Consider the following 23,661-nt stretch of genomic DNA (forward strand, 5'->3'; position numbering starts at 1 on the left):
CTTTCCTCATCTAGTGCCCCTCTATCACCAAACAATGTTGTTCTCCTTTTGATGAAGGGATAAGCTCCTCCTTGTTTTTGAAACCATTGTTTTAACTTACTAACCATTGTTTTAGCATGCACAATGCTCGCACAATATACCTCTAGCATTTCTACAACTCCAAAAAACATGGGTGATTGTTCTCATTTAAACATGATCCTACGGAATGTAGTGCTTTTAGGAACGGTAAGCAGCCCGTACAAAGCTTTCCCATGGTCGGCAAAAAGGGCTGTCCATGCCAAGACAACAAGGAAGAGACAAAGGAACAATCCGGTGAGCCGGCTTGGCCTCGGTTGAAGGGACTCTTTAAACTTAAAAATAGAGCGCACCATTAAACAATCAACGTTTTTAAACAAAAGAAAGCACCCCGTATCATCGCCACCTTCCTAACAACACGCACGCACGCACGCACACAAGCAAACAATCTCTCTCTCTCTCTCTCTCTCTCTCTCGCGCGCGCGTGCAAAGAGGCGTTCACATTTCTCCGTCGCTGCTTCACTCGTTTGCCTTCGTGCCAGACTGTCGTACGATCTCATAGGATCACTCTCCTTTATGAGAGAGAGAGAGAGAGAGAGAGAGAGTCTCGCTTGCTCGAGGCTGTACACGGCATGGCAGATGATGGCTGCATCAAGCTTGGATCATTTTTTAAGGTGGCTTTTCTAAATCTCGGTCCTCTCTACCGAAATGGTCTAAGAGAAAGAATTTCTCTTTCTGCAGTTTAAAGTTTTTGTCCTTGTAGCTGAAACTTGATTGAAGGTCTCGCTAAGTACCTTTTTATTGGGATCGATCGAGTCATTAAGGTTACCGGTCCTTCAAAAAACACAAAGGGCTTCAAAATCAGCCAGCTCATTCCGCAATGAGATGCTCACGATGAAACAGTGTCAGTGGTGACATGACGAATCAAGAGCTATTGAACACAATAGCTCTTGATTCACATAGTGTAACGGACACAATAATAAGACATCATGACACTTCCATGGTTTTGGTTGGTTTGATGCTGGGAGAGGTGGCTGCTCCATGCATGTATATTGTTTGCTCCACCCCTGTTGTGCCTTCTTCAGGATCCCCTTCTTTTATTCGTGTAGCATTGTGTTTTTGTAGCCTTTTGGCTTCATGAGCTAGTGTTTGGTGCTTGTCTTTATTGTGCTTGGTTGGCTGAAAGGCCTGTTGTAAATACTTCAATACTTTAATTCAAAATTTCTCACGGACACAGAGAGAGAGAGAGAGAGCGCCCTGGCTGTGGATCGTCCTTGGCAAGACTGGGACCTTGCAGGCCGGTTGAGTCTGGAAAAGGCCTCTACTAATCAGGTGTATCATCTTCTCATTCAAGATCACCAATGGCTGGGTGTGAAAGCTAATACTGTTAGGGGACTGCGGAAATCGCTGTCATGGTGGCAGGCAACGCTGATGGAGGGCTGGCTGAATAAGGCACCTTTCAAATGCAAGGTCTTTCTTTGGCGGGTAATGATTGGTGGTCTTCCTCTTGCCTCGGCCCTTTCCAAGCATCGAATCTCGAATGGCAATTGTTTCTTCTGTACCACTACTGCGGAATCGGCCCGACATCGTTTTCTTTCTTGCCCGCTCGCCAAGAATATCTGGTTACTCTTGTCGCAAATTTGGCGCGCGGTGGTGGGGTCCTCTCACTAACTCCTTTCGATTGGGTTTTTGTGCGCCCAAAGTACCCCACACCGCCACAGTTACATATGAAGATCTTATTTCACTTTTTCAGATACTGGGGATGCTGGCACATTTGGACCACGCGCAATGCTTTTCTCTTTGATTCGGCCTCTAATGTACCGAGACATATTGCTAGGCTTAAAGGGCTCTTGCATTGGTAGCTAGATCTCATTCGGTACTCCGACTTGCTCCCTCGGGAGGATTTGCATCCCTGGCATATGGCAATTGCCTCTGGGTCGTTGCCATGATTGGTGTAACCTTTTTAGTGCATTAGTACGGGGATTTCCCACACGTTGGCCTAGGGCCCTCGTGTCTCTTGTAATCATGTAATCTTGTACCTTTTTTCGTAATTAATACAATTACCTTTTACGAAGAGAGAGAGAGAGAGAGAGAGAGAGAGAGAGAGAGAGAGAGAGAGAGATTTTTCTACCTATTAGTGGGGTTGCCATGTCCTTCAGATCGGCCCGACGCTACTTTTATGTCCCTTGGGGCTATCATAAATTGTGGAATACCATCTCTACCTCTTTATGGGCCATGCAACCTCTCACCTCTTTGGATTAAGAGGCTCCTTGGCAGGATTGGTTGATTAATGGTAGACTCCTTTTGGGTTGTGCTTTTGCAAAGCAAATATATCATTTGCTTATTCGTGACAAGGATTGGTTTCTCTAGAAAGGCAATGCTACCTAGGGTCTCCAGAAAGATCAAGTATGGTAGAAATTTGTGGTGGTGACACGCTAGCTTAACAAAACACCTTTCTGATCCAAGGTTTTCATTGGGCAAGTGTTGATTGGTGCGCTTCTCCTTGCCTTGGGCTGTTCAAGTGGCGGATTTCTAGTGGTTGCTACTTTTTTTGTCAAATGTTAGTTTGAAACCTCCTGCCATCAATTCCTTCCTTGCTTGGTCGCGAGGAACGTTTGGTCACTACTATTGGCCATTTGGTTACGAGTGGTTACCTATTGATGTTTTCAAAGGATTGGGTCTTTGGACATCCCAAGTTTGTGGACCCCGTGTAGGCAGATATGAAAGTGCTCTTTTCTTTCTTGCGCTTTTGGGGTTGTTGGCATATATGGAGCATGAGGAGTGCATTCATCTTTGATGTTTCATCAGGCGTGTAGAGCCATATAGCCCGTTTGAAAGGGCTTCTTCATTGATAGCTAGACTTGCTTGAGTTAACTAATAATCTCCCTAGATGGGATTTACTTGCTTGGCACATTGCAGTTTATCCTGCTCCCCTTTAGTGACTTTGCTTCCGTTGTACCTTCACTGTGATGTCTCTGATTTACGCACAATAGCCTAGAGCTATCCTGTATATTGTAATCTTGTATTTTTTAAATAATTAATACAATTACCTTTTACGAGAGAGAGAGAGAGAGAGAGAGAGAGAGAGAGAGAGAGAGAGAGAGAGAGAGAGAGAGAGGATTCCATTACGAAAAAAGAAGAAGAGAGAGAGATGATGTCAGCAGACCTGGTCCTTCCGGATATTGCTGCTCCTTGGCTGGCGATTGTTCGCTCTACTCCAGTTGTTCCTTCTGTGTGATCTATTAGTACTGTTCATGTAATAGGTAGTTCTGAGAGCCTGCAGACCTCATGTAAATATTAGTTATAGAGAGAGTGAGAGAGACAGAGTATGCTGACCTGATGGTTTGATGTAATAGAAAGTAAGAGATACAGAGAGAATGTTGACCTGATGGTCTGATATAAATATTCACTACCTAATTCATTTATCTTTACGGAGAGAGAGAGAGAGAGAGAGAGAGAGAGAGAGAGAGAGAGAGAGAGAGAGAGAGAGAGAGAGAGAGAGAGAGAGAGAGGAGCTCGCGATGACGCCGCCTGCATGCCCTGCCCTGCCGTCGACTAGTTGACCGTCGCCCCTCGCCCGCCATCGTTCCTGCTCCTGTCGCGTGTCACGCCAGCGGGACCTGCTCGTCGCGGCCCTGTTCGCCATCGCCAGTCCGCCACCTGACGCCTGTTGCGTCGCCTGTGCCCCGTCGCCATCGCCTGCAGCCCTGTCGCCTGTGCCCCGTCGTCGTCGTCAGCAGACCATTCGCCGTCGCCAGCATTTGGCGCCCGTTGGCTGCGTGCCCCGCCCTGCCGTCGCCCGTGTGACCTGCGGGCTCTGCTCCTGGTCAACGCGCGTCTGCGCTGCGTGTCAGAGCTTCTCCTGTCGCCATCGGACCTGGGCCCGCTGGACTGTCGCCTGATCCCTGCTTCGCAGCGAGTCTGCTGTTGACGGTTCAGCCCTGCCGTCGCCTGCTAGCCTTCCTCCTCAACGTTCTGGCCTTTGTCACTGCCCGTTGGCCCTGCGTTTCGCCCTCTTGCATCTGCTCCGTTAGGGTTGCGCCCTGACCCACGCGCTATCTACACCCCCTCGGGATAGGCCACGGCTGAGGCCGACAAGTCTGCGGGACTTGCACAGAGAGAGAAAGAGAGAGAGAGAGAGAGAGGGGGCGTGAGTGCGAAGACAGCAGTATGGCTGGCCTGGATATGGATTTTCTTGACCGGACGGTGGTAGCCCTTGGCCCTGATTCTGATGCAGAGGAGCCGGAAGATATGGTGCCATGCACGGAGGAGTTGCCTCCGGGTTCTGAACTGCCGCCTGCCGGCAAACGCTCCAAGCATACTTCTGATGAGCCAATGGGTCCTCCGGAACGCTCCTATGCGCAAGTGGCCTCTGATCCTGTGGATTCGCAGGAAATTGACTGGGAGCATTTGCTGGACTTTGCCAATACTCTGCTTGGCGATTATGTCCAGCATAATAATGAATCTTTTTCTGATGCGGGAACGGATGATGTGCTGGAAGCCACGGTGGACCCCAAATCAGTCTTGCGATCCTTCTCGGTGTTTTATGACCGTGCAGTTATACTTTTCTTCACTGGCAGGATCCCAGTGCTTTCGCATATTCGCCAGTGGTTGCACCATTCATTGCAAGGGGAGTGTGTTGAGGAGATCTTCCTTGGACCTCGCGGCTTTTATGAGGTGCTGTTGAAATCGGAAACGCATCGAGCTGAGCTCCTGTCCAAGTTGCCACTATTCTTTGATCGCCGCTTGGTCCATGTTGTGCCATGGTGCCCCATGGCTGACTTCCAGCGTCTGCTTCAACGAGAATGCCCGGTGTGGGTGGAGGTGGAAAATTGTCCGGCGGTCTATTGGCCCATGTTGAAGGATGCGATGGCGGTTGTGGGAACAGTGCTGGTTCCCCCAAGCCTCAGGGCGATGAACCGAAACCGTTTATGCATGCTATGGGACACGGCCAGGAAAAGGCCCGTGAGGCGAAGGGTCCGCGTGGCTTCGCCTCAATTGTTCAGGCATGCATCCTTTGTATTTTCGCTTGAAATGGGGCAACTTTGCGGGACACTGCTTTTCATGTGGTAAATTGGGGCATTTCATGGCCGAATGCCCTGAAAGGCAACCGTCTTCGGAGGATGCGCAGGTTGTGCTGCCCAAGGATGACATGGTGCTTGATGCCACGCCCCAGGAAGCCCTTCAGTCTCCTCATGTCATGGATAAAGGCAAACAACAGGTCCTGAGTGTGGATTCCCGTCGCACTGACTGGATTGAGGCACGTCCCAAAAAAGGTAAAAAGTTGGATGCAGGCCTGGCGGATCTTGGGCCTACTGCTTCCCAGGATTCCGTGCGCACGTATACGCGCAGGAAAGAAATGGCCACTTCACGGCAGGCTGCGCGTCCTACGGCCCCGTCTGCCCCCCGTAATCAGTCTCCAAGGAGAGTCTATACCGACGGCCCCAAAGGCCCACCTGCTAAGCTGGCGTTTGATGCCAAAGGTAATGTTATTACACCCTGGGATCGGCGTTATCCCCGCCCCTCTCCCAAGATAGTGGATTTCCCTTGTACCTCTAAAGCAGGTCGCCAGAATTCGTTCGCAGTATTGGCTGATTTTCTGGATGAGGGTGTCCTGGATGCTCTCGCGGAAAAGGTGAAATCGAGGCAGCAGGCGCCTCGTTCCTGACTTCCTTCTTTGAGGATACATGAAGATAGCCACGTGGAATGTGCGAGGCATTTGCTCTCGCCATAAGCAACATGCCATGTGGACCGTCTTGCATGAGAACCAGTGGGATGTATTGTGTGCAGTTGAGCACAAAAGTCACGGTGAAGCAGGAAAAGTGATGGATTGTCATGGATTCCGTCTGTTTTATGCAGGGACCCATGCTACGCACTATTCGGGCGTGCTGATGATTGTCCATGAGAAATATCAGCCTGTCCTTGTTAAAAATGATGTGCAAGGCCGCTTTCTGGTGATCGAAGTCTTATTTGAAGGAGAGATTTTATGGCTGTTGGGCCTCTATGCTCCGAATGATCCTGCATCCCGACGGGATCTTTGGTCCACTTTGCAGGGCTCCATGTCACTCGGCCGAAGGGGGTTTTTGATGGGAGATTTCAATATGTATGTTGACTCTTCTCAGTCCACTTCAGGGCATTCGGTAATGGATACGCCGGAAAGCTGGGTGTGGAGTTCCTTTGCTTTGCACGTACTCAAGCAAGATCTTTGGTCGTGGCTTCACCCTTCTTTTTCAGGGTTTACTTTTCATTCCGCACAATATGCAACTACCTGGTCGCGACTGGACAGAATGTATATCATGCAGGGGGATGATTTTCTTCCCGAGATGCTGGAAATGAAGGTCTTGCAGCAATATGCGTTGTCGGACCATTTCCCCCTCCAGCTTGAGATGCGGGCACAATCTATTGCACCTTTTGTGCAATTGCTGGATAGGCTCCCTTTATGTTTCAACTCCTCTTATTTGAAGCATTCAATTTTCCAGGGCTATATGCAACAGTTGATTGAGAGGTTCTTATTGGACTTCGCCTTTGAGGGCTTGCCTTCGTTTGCACGGCTGCTCTCTAATGTGCAGCGGGTTGCTCGGCAGTATGGGATCCATCATGCCTCGCTTTGTCGCCGACGTCAACATGCAGCAGAAGACTTACTGGCTTTGGTCCGTTCCTTGCTTCTGGATTCCCCAGATGATGATTTTCTGCTATCACTGGAGAGGCGTTTGGCCCATCTTATTCAAGTGTTTCAGTTGAAATCTTATCAACAGGCCAAGCTGCATAACTTGACTGACACATTGCAAGATAGTGCCTGCCAGTGTCATAAGTTCTTTCGCGCCTTGCATGCGTCTCCGGCTCGCGAAAATATGACCAGACTCCAGGATTCGGAAGGTCGCATGGTCACTGATCCGCAGACCATTGTCACTATGTGCAGAAATTATTTTATGGAACTTCTTGGTTCTTCTCCCTCGCCTTCTAGCCAGGTTACGCATGCCCGCTCGGTCTTCTATCATCTGGTCCGCCAGCAGGTTCCAGTTGATATGCAAGCCACTTTGGAGGCGGATATTTGCGAGGAGGAGGTTATGGATGTTTTGTTGCACCTGCCGAAGGATAAAAGTCCTGGCTGGGATGGTCTCACTAATGAATTCTTTCAGACCTCGGCCACGCAGTTGGTGAAGCCATTGGTGGTCATGTTTCAGCAGGTTTGGGAAACAAGGGTCATGCCCTCCTCATGGAAAGAAGGCCTTATCAAACTAATTCCAAAGGTCCCTTCACCGTCAAAGCTGCAACACTGGCGACCAATCTCTTTGATGGGCTCCATGTATAAAATCTACTCCAAAGTGCTGGCGAATCGGCTTCACAAGCACCTTCCAGCTATTGTGCATCCTCTCCAATATGGTTTCATTAAGGGCCGCAACATTCTGCATAATATCTTAAATGTGCAAATGGCTATTGACTATGCGCGGCACTCCGGTCAGGAAGTGGTATTGATTCAATTGGACTTGGAAAAGGCGTTTGATTATGTGGACTGGTCTTTCATTGCAGATCTCATGTCTGCTATGGGCTTTGGTACCCGGATGTCCCGATTGATCTACACCATTAGTGCTGCGGCTTCCTCCAGAGTTATGCTCAATGGTGGGGTTACAAAGCCATTTGTCCTTGCACGCTCGGTCAGACAGGGTTGTCCTTTGAGCCCTCTCTTCTTTGCCCTGGCGACTCACCCGGTCCTTTCAATGTTATCCTCCATGGCAGCCTCTGCTCAGCTGGCCGGGCTGTCTCTTCCTTTGGGTCAGCACTTCGTTAGCCAATCTTTGGCTGATGATACCTTTATGATTTTGCAGGCGGACAGGGACAACATTCGAAGGGCATTAGATGTTTGGACACTCTTTGGTCAGGCCTCTGGGCTTCGCATCAATGCCTTTAAGTCAGCCATTCTCAGTTGTACGGAGCTTGATTTACAGTCATTAGGCTGGCAAGGCCAGGTGGTTTCCCGTGGCTCCATTGTCAGGCATCTTGGATACCCATTGGGGGTGGATATACGGCCAAAAGACCTGTGGAGTGGATTTCACAAAAACTGGCGGCGAAGTTTATGTATTGGAAGTCGCAAGCGTGCCATTCCATGTCCGCCTCAAAGTGGCCTAGACAATCATACTACCAATGCTAACGTATTTCCTGCCTTTGTTGCCATGGACGCCTACTACTTTGAAGGCTCTCACTCATCCCATCCGTTTCATGCTATGGAAGAAGGATTCACTGCAGGCAGGCATTTCGTGGATTTCATGGTCACATGCATGTACCCCTAAGCGCATGGGTGGTGGAGCTATTTTGGATGCAGAAACTCATATGCTAGCTCTCCGTTGGTCCCTTTTTCGTGCCATGTGTGTGGATCATCACCCGTGGACCATCATAGCCCGTTATTTTCTTGAGGATAGCGGGCTCCGCCATGGTAACACACGGCTTCGGGCCTCCTGGTGGCATGTCCTTAATGCTGACTCTCGTTTTTCCAGTCCCTCTTCCTCTTTGTTACTGCACTTGGTCGGCTCTTGGAAAGCGGTGCTCCAAAAGGCCCGTTGGCACCCAGTAGGGGACCGCTTGCAGACTAACTCCTTTCAGCTGGAATTGTTGGCAGTATCGAGACTCCTTTCATGGGAAGATAAATATCAGCTCAGACCAAGATTTAACCGCATGGCCCGTTTAGGTGTGACGTCGGTTGCCAATGCTACCCTGAAGCTCCAACGAAAGCTTTTCCCATAAATCACGGTATCCACGCGGGATCTTGAAGAGTCGCCTAGCAGTCCGCGGTGGTGGGGTCCTCGCTAACTCCTTTCGACTGGGTTTTTGTGCGCCCGAAGTATCCCACACCGCCACAGTTGCATGTGAAGATCTTATTTCACTTTTTCAGATACTGGGGATGCTGGCACATTTGGACCACGCGCAATGCTTTTCTCTTTGATTCGGCCTCTAATGTACTGCGACATATTGCTAGGCTTAAAGGGCTCTTGCATTGGCAGCTAGATCTCATTCGACACTCCGACTTGCTCCCTCGGGAGGATTTGCATCCGTGGCATATGGCAATTGCCTCTGGGTCGTTGCCATGATTGGTGTAACCTTTTTAGTGCATTACTACGGGGATTCCCCACACGTTGGCCTAGGGCCCTCGTGTCTTGTAATCAGAAAAAAGAGAGAGAGAACCTCTTCACATGATGGCTTTGTGTCATCATGTATCTTGTAATCAAGTAATCTTGTATTTTTTTCGTAATTAATACAATTACCTTTTACGAAAAAAAAAAAGAGAGAGCGAGAGAGAAACGATGGCGGACGACCTGACGTCGACCTGACCACCCGCAAGCCCCCGCGTGCACGAAGACCTGCTGTGTCTGCACAACGACCTGCTGCGTCTGCACGTTTCCCTGGGTCGGTGCGCTGGAGAGAGAGAGAGATCCGTCTGGCGTTCCGTCCTGTCGTCACCTGAAGACTGCCGCTTGACGATTCCCACCTGACGCCTGCCGCCTGACGACTGCCTGCGCGCCTGACTGCCGCCTGACGCCTGATTGCCGCTTGACGCTTGATGCCTGTCTGCGCACCTCACGACTGCTTGACGACTGCCTGCGCGGCTGAAGACCCACCCGCCTGACGACCACCTGACGACTGCCTGCTCCTGCTTGCGTCTTTGTGCGTTTTAGGGTTTCGACCAGAGTCGCCTTTTATCAAACGTGATATTGTCCATGGCGCATTGTATACCTGCGGGCTTGTGAGGCGCCTTTCACATACAGCGCAGAGAGGAGCTGCGCTCTGTCCTACCGCGAGCCTTGGAAGGAGACAGCACAGTGCTGAGAGCACTACTTGCTGCTGCTGTCCGTGGGTGTCTGCCCTCTGCAGTTTGTTGTGCCGAGTCAGAGTAAGAGAGCCATCACCTGGCAGCACACGACTGCAACCCTGCACAGATTAGAGATCTGATCTGTGCCTGTACACAGAGAGAGAGAGAAAAAGAGAGAGAGGGAGAACGGCTTGCGTGTTTAGCTATCCACCCATCTAAAGTTCTGGACAAAGGTAAACAAGAGGTTTCGGGTCTGGATTCCCGTGCCACTGATTGCGTTGAAGTACGCGCAAAAAAAGGCAACAGGGTTGTTGCTGGCATGGAGAATACTGTGCCTACTACCTCACAAGATTCCATGCGTACCTATATGGGCAGGAAAGAAATGTTGTCTTCAGAGCGCTCTGCTCCTGCTATGGTTTCCTCTGCTCCTCGTCCTCAGCCCACCAGGAGAATGTATTCGGATTGTCCAAAGGGTCCACCTGCTAAGCTGGCTTTTGATACCAGAGGCAATGTCATTACCCCGTGGGATCGTCGTTATCCCCGTTCCATCCCCAAGCCAGTAGACATGCCGTCTATCTCCAAATCTGGTCCTCAGAACTCTTTTGTTGTGTTGGCGGATTTCTTGGAAGTCCTGGACATTCTCGGAGAAAAAGTTAAATCGAGGCAAGCTGTGCCTCGTACCTGATTTTGTTTTGAATACACATGAAAATAGCCACGTGGAATGTGCGAGGAATTTGTTCTCGCCACAAGCAACATGCCATGTGGACTGTATTGCATGAGAATCAGTGGGATGTCCTGTGTGCTGTTGAGCACAAGAGCCACGGAGAAGCTGGAAAAGTTGTGGATTGCCATGGCTTTCGTTTGTTCTATGCAGGGACACAGGCCATGCATTATTCGGGTGTGCTCATGATTGTACATGAAAAATATCAGCCTGTTCTTATTAAATATGATGTACATGGCCTCTTTCTGATGATTGAAATTTTATTCGAAGGGGAGATCTTATGGTTACTTGGCCTCTATGCTCCGAATGATCCTTTATCTTGCCGGGAGCTTTGACAGACTTTGCAGACTTCCTTGTCACTTGGCAGATGGGGCTTCTTGATGGGGGATTTCAATATGCGTGTTGATTCTTCCCAGTCCACATCGGAGCATTCGGTAATGGACGCGCCGGAAAGTCGTATGTGGCATGAGTTGGCTCTTGCTGTTCTTAAGCAAGATCTCTAGTCCTGGCTACACCCGTTTTCTACAGGGTTTACTTTCCATTCTGCCCAGTATGCAACAACATGGTCGCGGTTGGACCGCATATACATCATGTAGAATGATGATTTTCATCCTGAGATGCTCGAAATGAAAGTGTTGCAGCAATATGCCTTGTCGGACCATTTCCCTCTGCAGTTTGAGCTGCTTGCACAACCCATTGCACCTTTCAAGCAATTTCTGGAGAGACTCCCCTTGCGTTTCAACTCATCTTACTTGAAGCATGCAATCTTCCAGGGCTATATGCAGCAATTGATTGATAGATTCTTATTGGACTTCTCCTCTCAGGGCACTGCTTCATTCGAAAGATTGCTCTCTAATGTGCAGTAGGTTGCTCGGTAGTATGGGATCCATCATGCCTCTCTTTGTCGGCGGCGTCGACAAGTAGCGGAGGACCTACTGGCTTTGCTTCGTTCTCTGCTGGTGGACACTCCGGATGATGCATTTCTGCTAGCACTGGCAATGCGGGTGGCTGATCTTATTAAAGAGTTTCAGTTGAAATCGTATCAGTAGGCCAAATTGCAACATCTGACGGAGACTTTGCAAGATAGTGCGTGTCAGACTCATAAGTTCTTTCGAGCTCTCCATGCCTCTCATGCTCGAGAGAATATGACCAGACTCGAGGATGCAGAAGGCCACCTAGTCCTTGATCCGCAGACTATTGTGCATATTTGTAGGAATTATTTCCGCGACCTTCTTGGTTCCACTTCTCCACCTTCAGCCCAAACTACTCAGGCCCGTTCGGTTTTTTATGACTTGGTCCGCAATTAGGTTCCGCAGGACATGCAAGCTACTATGGAGTCAGATATTTGTGAGGCAGAGGTTATGGACGTTTTGTTACACTTGCCCAAGGATAAAAGTCCGGGTTGGGATTTTGACTATCTAGACTGGTCTTTCGTTGCTGAACTTATGTCTGCTATGGGCTTTGGTGCTCGGATATCTCGTCTAATCTACACCATCAGTGCTGCGGCGTCTTCGCGAGTCATGCTGAATGGAGGCGTTACTGAGCCATTTGTCCTTGCCCGCTCTGTCAGACAGGGGTGCCCTTTGAGCCCTCTCTTCTTTGCCCTTGCGACTCATCTAGTTCTTTTGATGTTATCTCATATGGCAGCTTCTACTCAGTTGGCTGGATTGTCGCTTTCTTCAGGACAACACTTCATTAGTCAATCCTTGGCTGATGACAGCTTTATGATTTTGTGTGCGGACATGATAACCTTCGAAAAGCATTGGATGTTTGGGCTCTCTTTGCTCAGGCGTCCGGCCTTCACATCAATGCGTTCAAATCAGCCATTCTCAGCTGCACGGAGTCGAATTTGCAGTCCTTGGACTGGTAGGGTATGGTTGTTCCTCGTGGCTCCATTGTCAGGCATCTTGGGTACCCTTTGGGTGTTGATGTTCCCCCAAAGCAGCTTCTGCAGTGGATTTCTCAGAAAATGGCGGCTAAGTTTTTGTATTGGAAGTCTCAGGCCTTGCCCTTCCATGTTCGCCTCAAAGTAGCCCAGACAATTATGTTGCCAATGCTCACATATTTCTTGCCATTGCTGCCCTGGACTACTACGACTCTGAATGCTCTTACTCAGTCTATTCGTTTCATGCTATGGAAGAAGGATTCCTTGCATGTAGGTATTTCCTAGATTTCTTGGTCGCATGAGTGCACCCCCAAACGCATGGGTGGAGGGGCTATTTTAGATGCCCAAACTCACATGTTGGCACTCCGTTGGTCTCTTTTCCGCGCTTTGGATCATGATCCGTGGGTCGTTATAGCCCGTTATTTCCTTGAGGATCATGGGCTTCTGCATGGCAATACCCAAATCCGGAGTTCTTGGTGGCATGTTCTTAATGCTGATTCGCGGTTCTCCAGTTCTTCTTCATCGCTGCTTACTCATTTGGTATGTTCTTGGAAACTGGTCCTCCAGAAGGCTCAGTGGCATCCAGCGGAGGATCGCTTAGCTACTAATTCTTTTCAATTGGAATTGCTGGCAGTCTCGTGGTTACTTTCATGGGAAGGTAAACACAAGCTTAGACATTCAACCAGATGGCACGTTTGGGCTTATCTTCAGTCGCGGATGCCACCCTTGCCAGTCACAATGTGCTAATATCGTTTCGTACAGCTAGGAGGCTTTTTAGGATCCCTCGTGGATATTGGCATTTATGGGAACAGTTTTTGATGGTGCTCCAAAGCAGACAACCCTTTCCTGCCCTTGCTTCGGATCATCCCTGGCAGGATTGGGACTTCGAAGGCCGGCTGAATTTAAGCAAAGCTTCTGCTAACTAGGTGTATCATCTTCTGATTAAAGATCATCAATGGCTGGTTACTAAAGCGAATACTCTATGGGGATTGCGTAAATCCCGGTCATGGTGGAGGGCAACTGTGATGGAGGGCTGGTTGAACAAGACACCCTTCAAATATAAGGTCTTTCTTTGGAGAGTGATGATTGGTGGTCTTCCGCTTGCTTCAGCTCTTTCCAAGCGACGAATCTCCAACGGCAACTGTTTCTTTTGCACCACTACTGTGGAATCCGCCCGGCACCGATTTATTTCTTGCCCCATCGCTAAGAAAGTCTGGTTATTCTTGTCAGCCGTTTGGCGAGCGGTGGTTGGTTTCTCACTACGCCCGAGAGAGAGAGAGAGAGAGAGAGAGAGAGAGAGAGAGAGAGAGAGAGAGAGAGAGAGAGAGAGAGAGAGAGAGAGAGAGAGAGAGAGAGAGAGAGAGAGAGAGAGAGAGAGAGAGAGAGAGAGAGAGAGAGAGAGAGATTGGGTGTGACTTCGATTGCGGATGCTACCCTTACCACTCGCAATGTCCTTGCATCATTTCGGACTGCTAGGAGACTTTTCAGGATCCCGCGCGGATACCGTGATTTATGGGGGAAGCTTTCCTCGGAACTTCAGGGTAGGCAACCCTTTCCTGCCCTGGCTATGGATCGCCCTTGGCAGGACTGGGACCTTGCAGGCCGGTTGAGTCTGGAAAAGGCCTCTACTAATCAGGTGTATCATCTTCTTATTAAAGATCACCAATGGTTGGGCGTGAAAGTTAATGCTGTTTGGGGCCTGCGGAAATCACTGTCATGGTGGCAGGCAACGCTGATGGAGGGATGGCAGAACAAGACACCTTTCAAATGCAAGGTCTTTCTGTGGCGGGTAATGATTGGTGGTCTTCCTCTTGCCTCGGCCCTTTCCAAGCGTCGAATCTCGAATGGCACTTGCTTCTTCTGCACCACTTCGGCGGAATCGGCCCGACATCGTTTTCTTTCTTGCCCGCTTGCCAAGAATATCTGGTCGCTCTTGTCACGAATCTGGCACGCGGTGGTGGGGTCTTCACTGACTCCCTTCGATTGGGTTTTTGTGCGCCCGAAGTATCCCACACCACCACCGTTACATATGAAGATCTTATTCCATTTTTTCAGATACTGGGGATGCTGGCACATTTGGACCACCCGAAATGCTTTTCTCTTTGATTCGGCTTCTAATGTACCGCGACATATTGCAAGGCTTAAAGGGCTCTTGCATTGGCAGCTAGATCTCATCAGGCACTCTGACTTGCTCCCTCGGGAGGATTTGTATTCCTGGCATTTGGCAATTGCCTCTGGGTCCTTGCCATGATTGGTGTAACTTTTTAGTACCCTAGTCTGGGGATTTCCCACACGTTGGCCTATGGCCCTCGTGCCTCTTGTACTCGTGTAATCATGTAATCTTGTACTTTCTTCGTAATTAATACAATTACCTTTTACGAAAAAAAAGAGAGAGAGATTGACATGTGGGTGGAACGACAGCATGTCTTATCAGATCATTACCCTTTGGTCTTGGAAATCACCCATAGACCTATTCATGTATTCAAGGCTTTGCTTACTCGGTTGCCACTTGGTTTTAATCAATCTTTTCTGCAATAGAATCAGTTTTTGGAATATGTTCAGCAACCGATCGCTTCTTTTAGCTTGAAGGTCCTATCTGGAGGAAGGGATGCATGGGCTGTTTTTAAGGATAATGCTCGAGAGTTATCCCGTTAGTATGGTATTCGGCATGTTTCCTCTTTACGAGCTGAATTGCAGAATGCCCAATCTTTATTGGCCCACTCCTTGTCTCTAAGTCAATCAGGGGATTCTAATGATGACTTGCTCACATGCATTGAATGGTTGAAAGGCAGGGTTCATTCTCTTCAAGAACAGGAATATGCAAAATACAAACTGTTGGCTAGAGCTGAAACTTTATACGATAATAACTGTCAATCCCATCAATTCTTTGCTCACCTGCACCAGAAATATGCCTGGGAGAATATTGTGCGCATAATGGATGAACAGGGTATTATGGTGACTGATCCAACCTCCATCATTCGTATGTGTGTCGACTTTAATAAGTCCTTGTTGGGTTCGCAAGAGAATTTTTTTGATGTTGTATTTGCTACTTGCCAATATATTTGCGAGTTGGTAAGCAACTAGGTCAAACCAGAATGGGTGGACTTAATGGAGGCGGATATTTCAGAAAATGAAGTGGAAGAAGTGCTATCCCACCTACCCCGAAGGAAAAGCCCTGGCTGGGATGGGCTTCCTAATGAGCTCTTTTCAACTAATGTGTAGTAGCTTAAAGACCCATTGACTCGCCTGTGTTAGCAAGTGTGGAATTCTGGTATTATGCCGTTAGATTGGAAGATTGCTGTCATTTGGTTATTGCCCAAGGTTCCCTCCCCAACCTCTTTGAAACAATAGAGACCTATTTCCGTTATGGGTTCGTTATATAAAATTTTCTCCAAAATCATTGCCAACAGATTGCAGAAAGTTTTTCCGCACTTCGTTTATCCACGCCAATATGGTTTCATTAAAGGCCGCAATATAATGCATAACATCTTGAATGACTATACTAAAGCTTCAGGACAACAAGTAATTATACTTCAGCTGGATATTGAGAAGGCATTTGATCATGTTAGCTGGCCTTTTTTGCGGCAATTATTGTCTACAATGGGATTTGGCCCTCGCATGGTTTCTCTTATTGACACTATTGGTCAGGGAGATGTGTCTCGTATTGCTCTTAATGGAGGGATCACAGAAGAAATTGCCTTATCTCGGTCTCTTAGGCAAGGCTGCCCTCTCAGCCCTTTGCTGTTTGCTTTGGTCACTCACCCGATGCTCTCCTTGCTGGATAAGTTGGCTGATCAAGGCGAGATAGTTGGCTTGTCTCTTCCTAGTGGTAGTCAACTTGTGGGTCAATCTTTGGCAGATGCTCTCTTTCATGTTCCTTAAGGCTGATCGCACTAATGTTAATCGGGCAATGGTGGCATGGAATCTTTTTGCTTTGGCATTTGGTCTTCATATTAATACTCAGAAATCTACACTTCTATCCTGTACGGAGACTGATTTGCAGGCCTTGGGTTGGCATGGAATCGTGATCTCAAAGGGAAATATCACCAGACACTTGGGATATCCTATTGGTGTGGAGGTAGCACCCCAGGCCTTATTGGATTGGATGGCCTCCTGGATTCATGACAAGTTCATGTACTGGAAATCTCAAGGCTGGCCTTTACATGTCAGAATGAAAGTTGCTCAAAGTGTTATGATTAGTATGATATCATTCTTTTTGCCAATGCTTCCCTGGACTAAGAAGTACCTTTTGGAACTAGTTCAGCCTATCAGGTTTATGTTGTGGAAAAAGAAGGGGAACCGTTTGGGCCAGGCCTGGATTTCGTGGCAGCATGTGACTATGCCTTAACGAATGGGGGAGCAACTTTGCTGGATGTTAATTTGCATATGAAAGCCTTGAGGTTGGCCCTTTTGCAAGCATTATGTGTACAGAGTCATCCTTGGTCAGATATTGCAAAATTTTTCATTGCAAAGATTGGCATCTCCCATAGTAACACGGTCATTTGTGCCTCCTTATGGCATGTGCTTAATTCCTCGAGGCATGTTAAGATCACCCGGTCTTTTCTCCTTTCTCATTTGATTGCATCCTGGCATGAGATTCTACGTTTTTCAGTTTGGCGCCCTCCTGAGATTTGCAAGGACGCGAATTCATTGCAAGGAGAAGTCTTGGTCTCCTCTAGATTGTTAGATTGGCTGATTTGCATAGACTCAAGTTTAATTGGATGGCTCGTTTGGGGTTGCAGACAATTTTGATGGTGTTATTCCTGGGCAGTCCCGACTTTACTCTTTTCGGCGTATTCGTCAACACTTTCGGGTACCTCGAGGATATTGTGACATCTGGTCATCCATACAGGTCAAACTTCAGAGGTTCTCTCCTTTACCAGTGCTACAGCCATTGTATACATGGCGTGACTGGAAGTTTGTGATACCGGATGATTTTGAGAAGAGGTTTGCTAACCAGATATACCATCAGATGGTGGAGGCCAAGAGATGGGTCACTACAAAGGTGAATAAATTATGGCATATTAGGGATGGCAAAAAGAAGTTGTAGGAAAGATTCCTTCAGCTTTGGAAGTCCAAGGTTTCTATGAGGGGAAAGTCTTCTTGTGGAGACTGCTGATTGGTGGTCTTTCAACTGGAGAGGTGTTGCGTGCTCAAAAGATCTTTGTTGGTCGTTGTGTATTCTGCACTATATGTGATGAAACATTGCTTCATATTTTTGCCTCTTGTCCAATTTCACGACAGATCTGGTGTTTTATTTCTCGCGTGGCTCTCGGCGACTCAGCTACGCATAACAGCCTGTTCATGGATTATGGGAAAGCTACCTTCCATACCTTCTTTGCATTTTGATCATTCCTACTTGTTCCAGTTCTTGAGATGGACTGCCTTGTGGCATATCTGGCGTACTCGGAATGCCTTTATTTTTGACTCGGTCTCAGGCATCCATGGTCATGTGGAACGTATTTGACGTTTATTGCTATGGTAGATTTCTTCTATGATATCAGCTGACCTGTTCTTCCTTACATTGCTGCCCCTGGCTGGCTATTGTTCGCTCTACACCAGCAGTGTGATTTTCTCTTTGTGATAAAGTCTTGATAGTCTTTCGTCACTCTTTGATGACCTAATGGTCTAATGTAGAGAGAGAGAGAGAGAGAGAGAGAGAGAGAGAGAGAGAGAGAGAGAGTTTCTCTGATGACCTGATGGTCTCATGTAACAGAAAGTAAGACATATAGAGAGAATGCTGACCTGATGGTCTGATGTAAATATTTACTACTTAATTCAGTTATCTTCAAGAAAAAGAGAGAGAGAGATATTTTTACCAAAGTCTGAGCTAACAGACTGCATGAATATCTTTCGGACATTATTTACCCTGCCTAGTATGGATTTATCAATGGGTGCAATATTGTGCACAACATCTTGAATGTCCAGATGGGAATAGATTATGCTCGATACACGAAACATGAAATGGTGATGGTTTCGTTGGACCTTGAAAAAGGCTTTAATCATTTGGAATGGTCCTTCTTGGGTCAGTTGATGCAAGGCATGGGTTTTGGTTTGAGAATGCTTGGACTTATCAATACTATTAGTATGGTGGTGTTACGACAACCTTCCCCCTTTGTTGGTCGGTTAGTCAGGGTTGCTCGCTGAATCCTTTGTTCTCTGCCTTGGCCACTCACACCATTCTAACGGTGTTGTCTTGTCGAGCAGCCAATGGTGAGGTGGTTGGATTCTCTCTACCTTAACAGGAACAATTGGTGGGCCAGACCGGATGATACCTTTATGTTTCTCAAGGCTGATTCAAATAATATACAAAGAGCAATGGCCACATGGGACTTATTCGCCCTTGCCTCGGAAATACACATTAATGCATCTAAGTTGGCCCTTATTAGTTGCATTGAGAGTGATCTCTCGGGCCGTGGGCTGGCAAGGTAAGGTGGTGCTTAAAGGCTCTATTTTTAGGCACTTGGGCTATCCTTTGGGAGTGCAGGTTTTTCCTAAAGTGGTAATAGATTGGATCTCCTTGGGTATTATGGATATGTTTGTGTATTGGAAATCACAAGCTTGGCATTTTCATGTTAGATTAAAAATAGTGTAGATCATCATAATACTAATGGTTTTATATTACCTTCCCTTGCTCCTTTGGCCAAAGTCTCATTTATAGTGAATTACTCGACCCGTTTGGTTTTTGCTTTGGAAAAAAGATTCTCATAGATGGGTACCTCATGGATCTCTTGGCACCATTCTTGCACTCCCAGAAGAATGGGTGGTGGGGCTGTTCTGGATTTGGAGACATATGATTGCTCTTCATTAGTCACTGTTCTAGGCATTGTGCGAGGGTAGGCAACCTTGGTTCTTGATTGCGAGTTTTCCTTGAGACTTAGGGTATCAAGCATGGGAACACCGCGATTTCTACCTCATGGTGGCATGTGGTTAATGCCGAACAGTCTATCCATCATAAGTCTTCTATGCTGCTGAATCATTTGGTCCACTCTTGGAGATCGGTCCTTGTTAAATCTTGTTGTCACCCACCTTCGGATTGGGAGGTGGCAAACTCCCCGAGAGTGAAATGTTGGTGGTTTTAAAGCTTCTCTCTTGATAAGGCAAAGAGGAACAAAGGCTGATGTTGAATAGGATGGTGTGCTTGGGACTCCTCATTGTTGTTGATGAGCTTCTACCTGTTAGTGGGGTTGTTATGTCCTTTAGATCAGCTCAACGCTACTTTCATGTTCCCCGAGGCTACCACAATTTGTGGAACACTATCTCCACCTCTTTATGGGCCATGCAACCTCTCTCCTCTTTGGACCATGAGGCCCCTTGGTAGGATTGGATGATTAATGGTTAATTGCTTTTGGGTCGTACTTTAGCAAATCAAATATATCATTTGCTTATTTGTGATAAGGATTGTCTTGTTTAGAAAAGCAATACTATTTGGGGTCTCCAGAAAGGCCAAGCATGGTGGAAAACTATGGTAATGATATGTTGGCTTAACAAAACACCTTTCTGATCCAAGGTCTTTATTTGGCAAACGTTGATTGGTGTGCTTCCTCTTGCCTTGGTGCTTTCCAAGTGAAGCATTTCCAATGGTTACTGTTGTGAGAGTGTGCAACGGAAGAAGGAACATGAACATAGAGACTAAGGAACAGAGAGAGACTGCAAGAAAAGAAGAAAGAAATTTGCATTGAATAAGGAAAGAATGCTAAGAAGGAGGATTGATTAGACCCTCCATGCAACCCCCAACGTCAATGAGGGCACTAGATCAGGTTGTTGATGACGGCAGCACCGAAGATGGAGGAAGATGACAGAGTCGGAGTGTGCACCTGCCAAGGAAGGAGGAAGATGAATGAATGCTCTGCCAACTACGTCGGGAAGGCTATAAATAGCCAAATACCCCCAAATCTAGCCGACTTGAAATTTGGGGCCAAAATAAGGCCAACTAGCATTCAATGTTGGTATGTTGGCCAGCATTCAATGTTGGTAAAATGCTTAGAAAATCTTAGAAAAATCTCAGAAAGGGTGGACAATGTCCAATAGGTGAGACAGATTGCTTTATGCAGAAATTGCCCGGGAAACGCACACAAAATCCCGACTAAAGGAGAAAATGCATTGAAAGGCAAAAAACTAAGTGCTCTAGAATGAGATACCTCCTTTGTCAAAACAAGTGGCAGACAGGTCTGAGCTCCTAAAGTCTTTGTGTGACTGAGATTGAGATTCACAAGTAGGAGATGACAAGGCATGACAAACATGACTACTAACACCCTCTCTCAGATCCTGGATGTAGTGGAAGGCCAAGGAAGAACGGATCCTAGGGTGGCAAGAGGAATGCCAATATCGATGAAGTTCATCGATGTAGACTGCTGATGAAGAAGCTCCTCATAGTCTTGGGAAACTCCCTCTGAAACACTAGGGGCCAAGGAATCCACAGCTGCATAACCGAGATCATTCCCCTCTAAAAGGGATGGGGGGTATGAGGGAACTATTGGAGAAGGTGGGGGATGGGAAGGGACTTGTGGAATAGGTGGTGCACAAGCTGGAACGGGTGTAGCAATAGACAAGTGCCTTGGAGGACCTTGTAGAAGATAAGGAAAATGGAGCTTGTAAAGCTCACTCTCTTACCAACCTCTCACTCTCTTACCAACCTGTCGTGATAACAACCCTTGTAGAAGAACCCTCAATACAAATAGCCTGATTGGTGAAGATAACTCGGGTACTAAGCCTAGTAAGGCCATAAATTGAGAGGAGTGGAAAGCCCAAGTCGGGAACTAAAAGGGCCTGTGAAAGAGAGTTCGAAGCGCGGTCGGGGAAACAAAGACAAAGTGCCAATACCACTAATAGGTACCAATACAATGTCACGAACAGTGATTAAACCCTCAAAAGGGCATAGATCTTGCAAAAAAACACCTTGTGGAGTCATTTGACTAGAAGTTCCACTATCAACCAGCCAAGGCCTCTCTGAAAACAAGGCAACCACTAAAGAAGACTTCTCCAACTAAACAATATGAAGGAACACGGACTCATGGGTAACCGTTGGAGTAGAGGTAGAAGGCTCGGATGCTTTAGCTCCATCCTTCGCTCTCGGACGAAGGTGAGGAGGATACTTCTTTCAACATTTCTTCTCTGGATGTGTCTCCTTTCCACAGTATGGGCATTTAGACTTCTGCAAATCAAAGTCAAAGCTTGAAGAACTCTCCTGTCATTTAACCTTTGACTTTCCTTTCTTTGTCTTTCCCCTTCCCGAAGTTGCAATAAAAGCTTGGGTTGAGGTGGATCCATTGGCAACCTCTTTGGCGTGCTCATCATGCTCCAAAACAAGCAGGGCAAGCTCCTCCCATAGAAGCTTCTCACGGGTCCTCGATGTAAGAAGGGTGGTGTAGAAGACATCAAACCGGGGAGATGGCACCGAGTTAAAAGAATCATAGCCATATCATGTGAAGAGATCATCCTACCAAGGGATGCAAGCTAATCCCGTATATCCTCCAACCTATTAATATGATCCTTCATGGAAGGAGATTCATCAATAGCGAGTATCCGTCATTTCTTATTGGGAGAGATCTGATGGGCAAATGTCTTCTGATGGTACAAAGAAGCAAGCTTTGTCCACACTTCCGCTACTTCCTGCAACTTGCACACATGCACTAGGACAAAATCCTTTAATCTCATAAAGAGGAAAGATTGGGCTCTAGAGTTGAGTTGATCCCATAAGGTTGCACGATCCATCGATGATCCAATGGTGGGATCCTTCATTGTATGAGGGAATAGGGTGGGTAACAAACTCCCAAAAGATCCAATGTATTAAGGATACACTCCACCTTACATTGTCAAAGCGAGTAGTTTAAACCATCAAGCTGGTCCTCTTTGGGTAAAGAAGGGAGTACAGGCACTTGTATAGAGGGTGCCATGGATGGCATATGGAGGCTAGAAGCATGGGTCTTCTAGGAGACATGGAGAGAATGGGGAGGAGAGGGTTTCCGAACAAACGGGCTCGGTGACCTGCGTTCTTCACAATCCATGCAATAATCTTGCCGTTGTTCGGAAGAGTGCCAAGGAGGCTCCTCATTTGTATCATCAAAGCTACCAAACTGGTCGTAAGACATCTTCAAAATCTTGCAAGACACCTGCTAGAAATTTGCGTTGCTACAAGATCACAAGGAAGCATGGCAGCCAAAAACTTTAGAAACGAAATGTTAGAAACATGTTTCGTAAGTTTCTTTCAAGAGGGGGTAAAATAAGAAACGTGGGTTTTTTTATATAGGGATTTTTAATAGGTTTGACTGGGGAAAGAGGTTCTAAACCTCTATGGAACTCTCTTAAACAAAGAATGGCTAATTGAGCTTGAGTGATAATAGAGTCAATTGAGAATAATATATTATACGTTAGTCTTTAGACAAGCTATACTATGGTTTAGAACTCAAACATTATGATTCATACATATCATACAAAGAAAATTGAAATTAACATGTAAATAGCCTATCTATAATATGGACTAAGTCAAGTTGCAACATCATGATTCTCATTTCAAAACAAACTGACAAAATATCAAAATCGAAAATGCATCGTAATATATCATAAATAACTCATAAATGAGACTAAAGTCGTATAATATTCAAATCTCAAGACAAGAATAGATACTAGATTGACAAAGTTCAATAACTAAACAAAATCACAAAAAAATCAGTCTCTCATCCAAAATCTTGAGCCCTCACGAGTCATTGCACATCATCATCATCATGTTTAACATTGCCCAATAGTTTTTGTCAAAAAAACCATGTTTTGGGTTCCAACTCACCAAATTTTTTTAAAAAAATAAAACACCCACATTTTTTACTCTCAGAAATGTTTTGTACTTTAAGAAACGTTTCGTAAGTTTCAAATTCAAAGAAACGTGTTTCTTAGCTGCTATGCAAGGAAGTCGATGTAGAGGGTTCGACTTGGGGAGAAATATTGTTGCTTGCACAAAGAAGGTGTCGCCTTCAAGAAGAAAGCTGCGTTTTCAGCAAAACACTGATGTGGCAAGGGTACCTGGCAGTTTGGGGTGGTCTCCTCCGTGAGCAATCAGCTCTCTCTTAGGCTCTGATACCATGTGAGAGTGTGCAACGGAAGAAGGAACATGAACACAGAGACAAAGGAATAGAGAGAAACTGCAAGAAAAGAAGAAAGAAATCTGCATTGAACAAGGAAAGAATGCTGAATACAGGAGGACTAATCAGTCCTTGCACGCAGTCCATAGCGTCAGTGAGGGCA

General features: G+C 46.8%; 1 protein-coding gene across 3 annotated transcripts in view; it reads left to right on the forward strand.

The window, feature by feature from the left end:
• Positions 1 to 453: 453 nt before the first annotated feature.
• LOC148028309 (uncharacterized) overlaps positions 454 to 23,661 on the forward strand; it is a 185,535-nt gene continuing 162,327 nt past the window's right edge. For 2 of the 3 annotated variants that reach the window (XM_087690114.1, XM_087690116.1), the window contains exon 1: positions 454 to 689. In XM_087690114.1, the coding sequence (XP_087546240.1) occupies positions 648 to 689 (42 nt within the window). In that variant the 5' untranslated portion in view covers positions 454 to 647. The remainder of the gene's footprint in view (positions 690 to 23,661) is intronic. The other variant, XM_087690115.1, reaches the window with a different exon arrangement.

Source organism: Lygodium microphyllum, chromosome 12, assembly GCF_053477565.2.
Source record: "Lygodium microphyllum isolate KBCC chromosome 12, Lygodium_microphyllum_v1.1.10, whole genome shotgun sequence".
NCBI classification, from domain to species: Eukaryota; Viridiplantae; Streptophyta; class Polypodiopsida; order Schizaeales; family Lygodiaceae; genus Lygodium; species Lygodium microphyllum.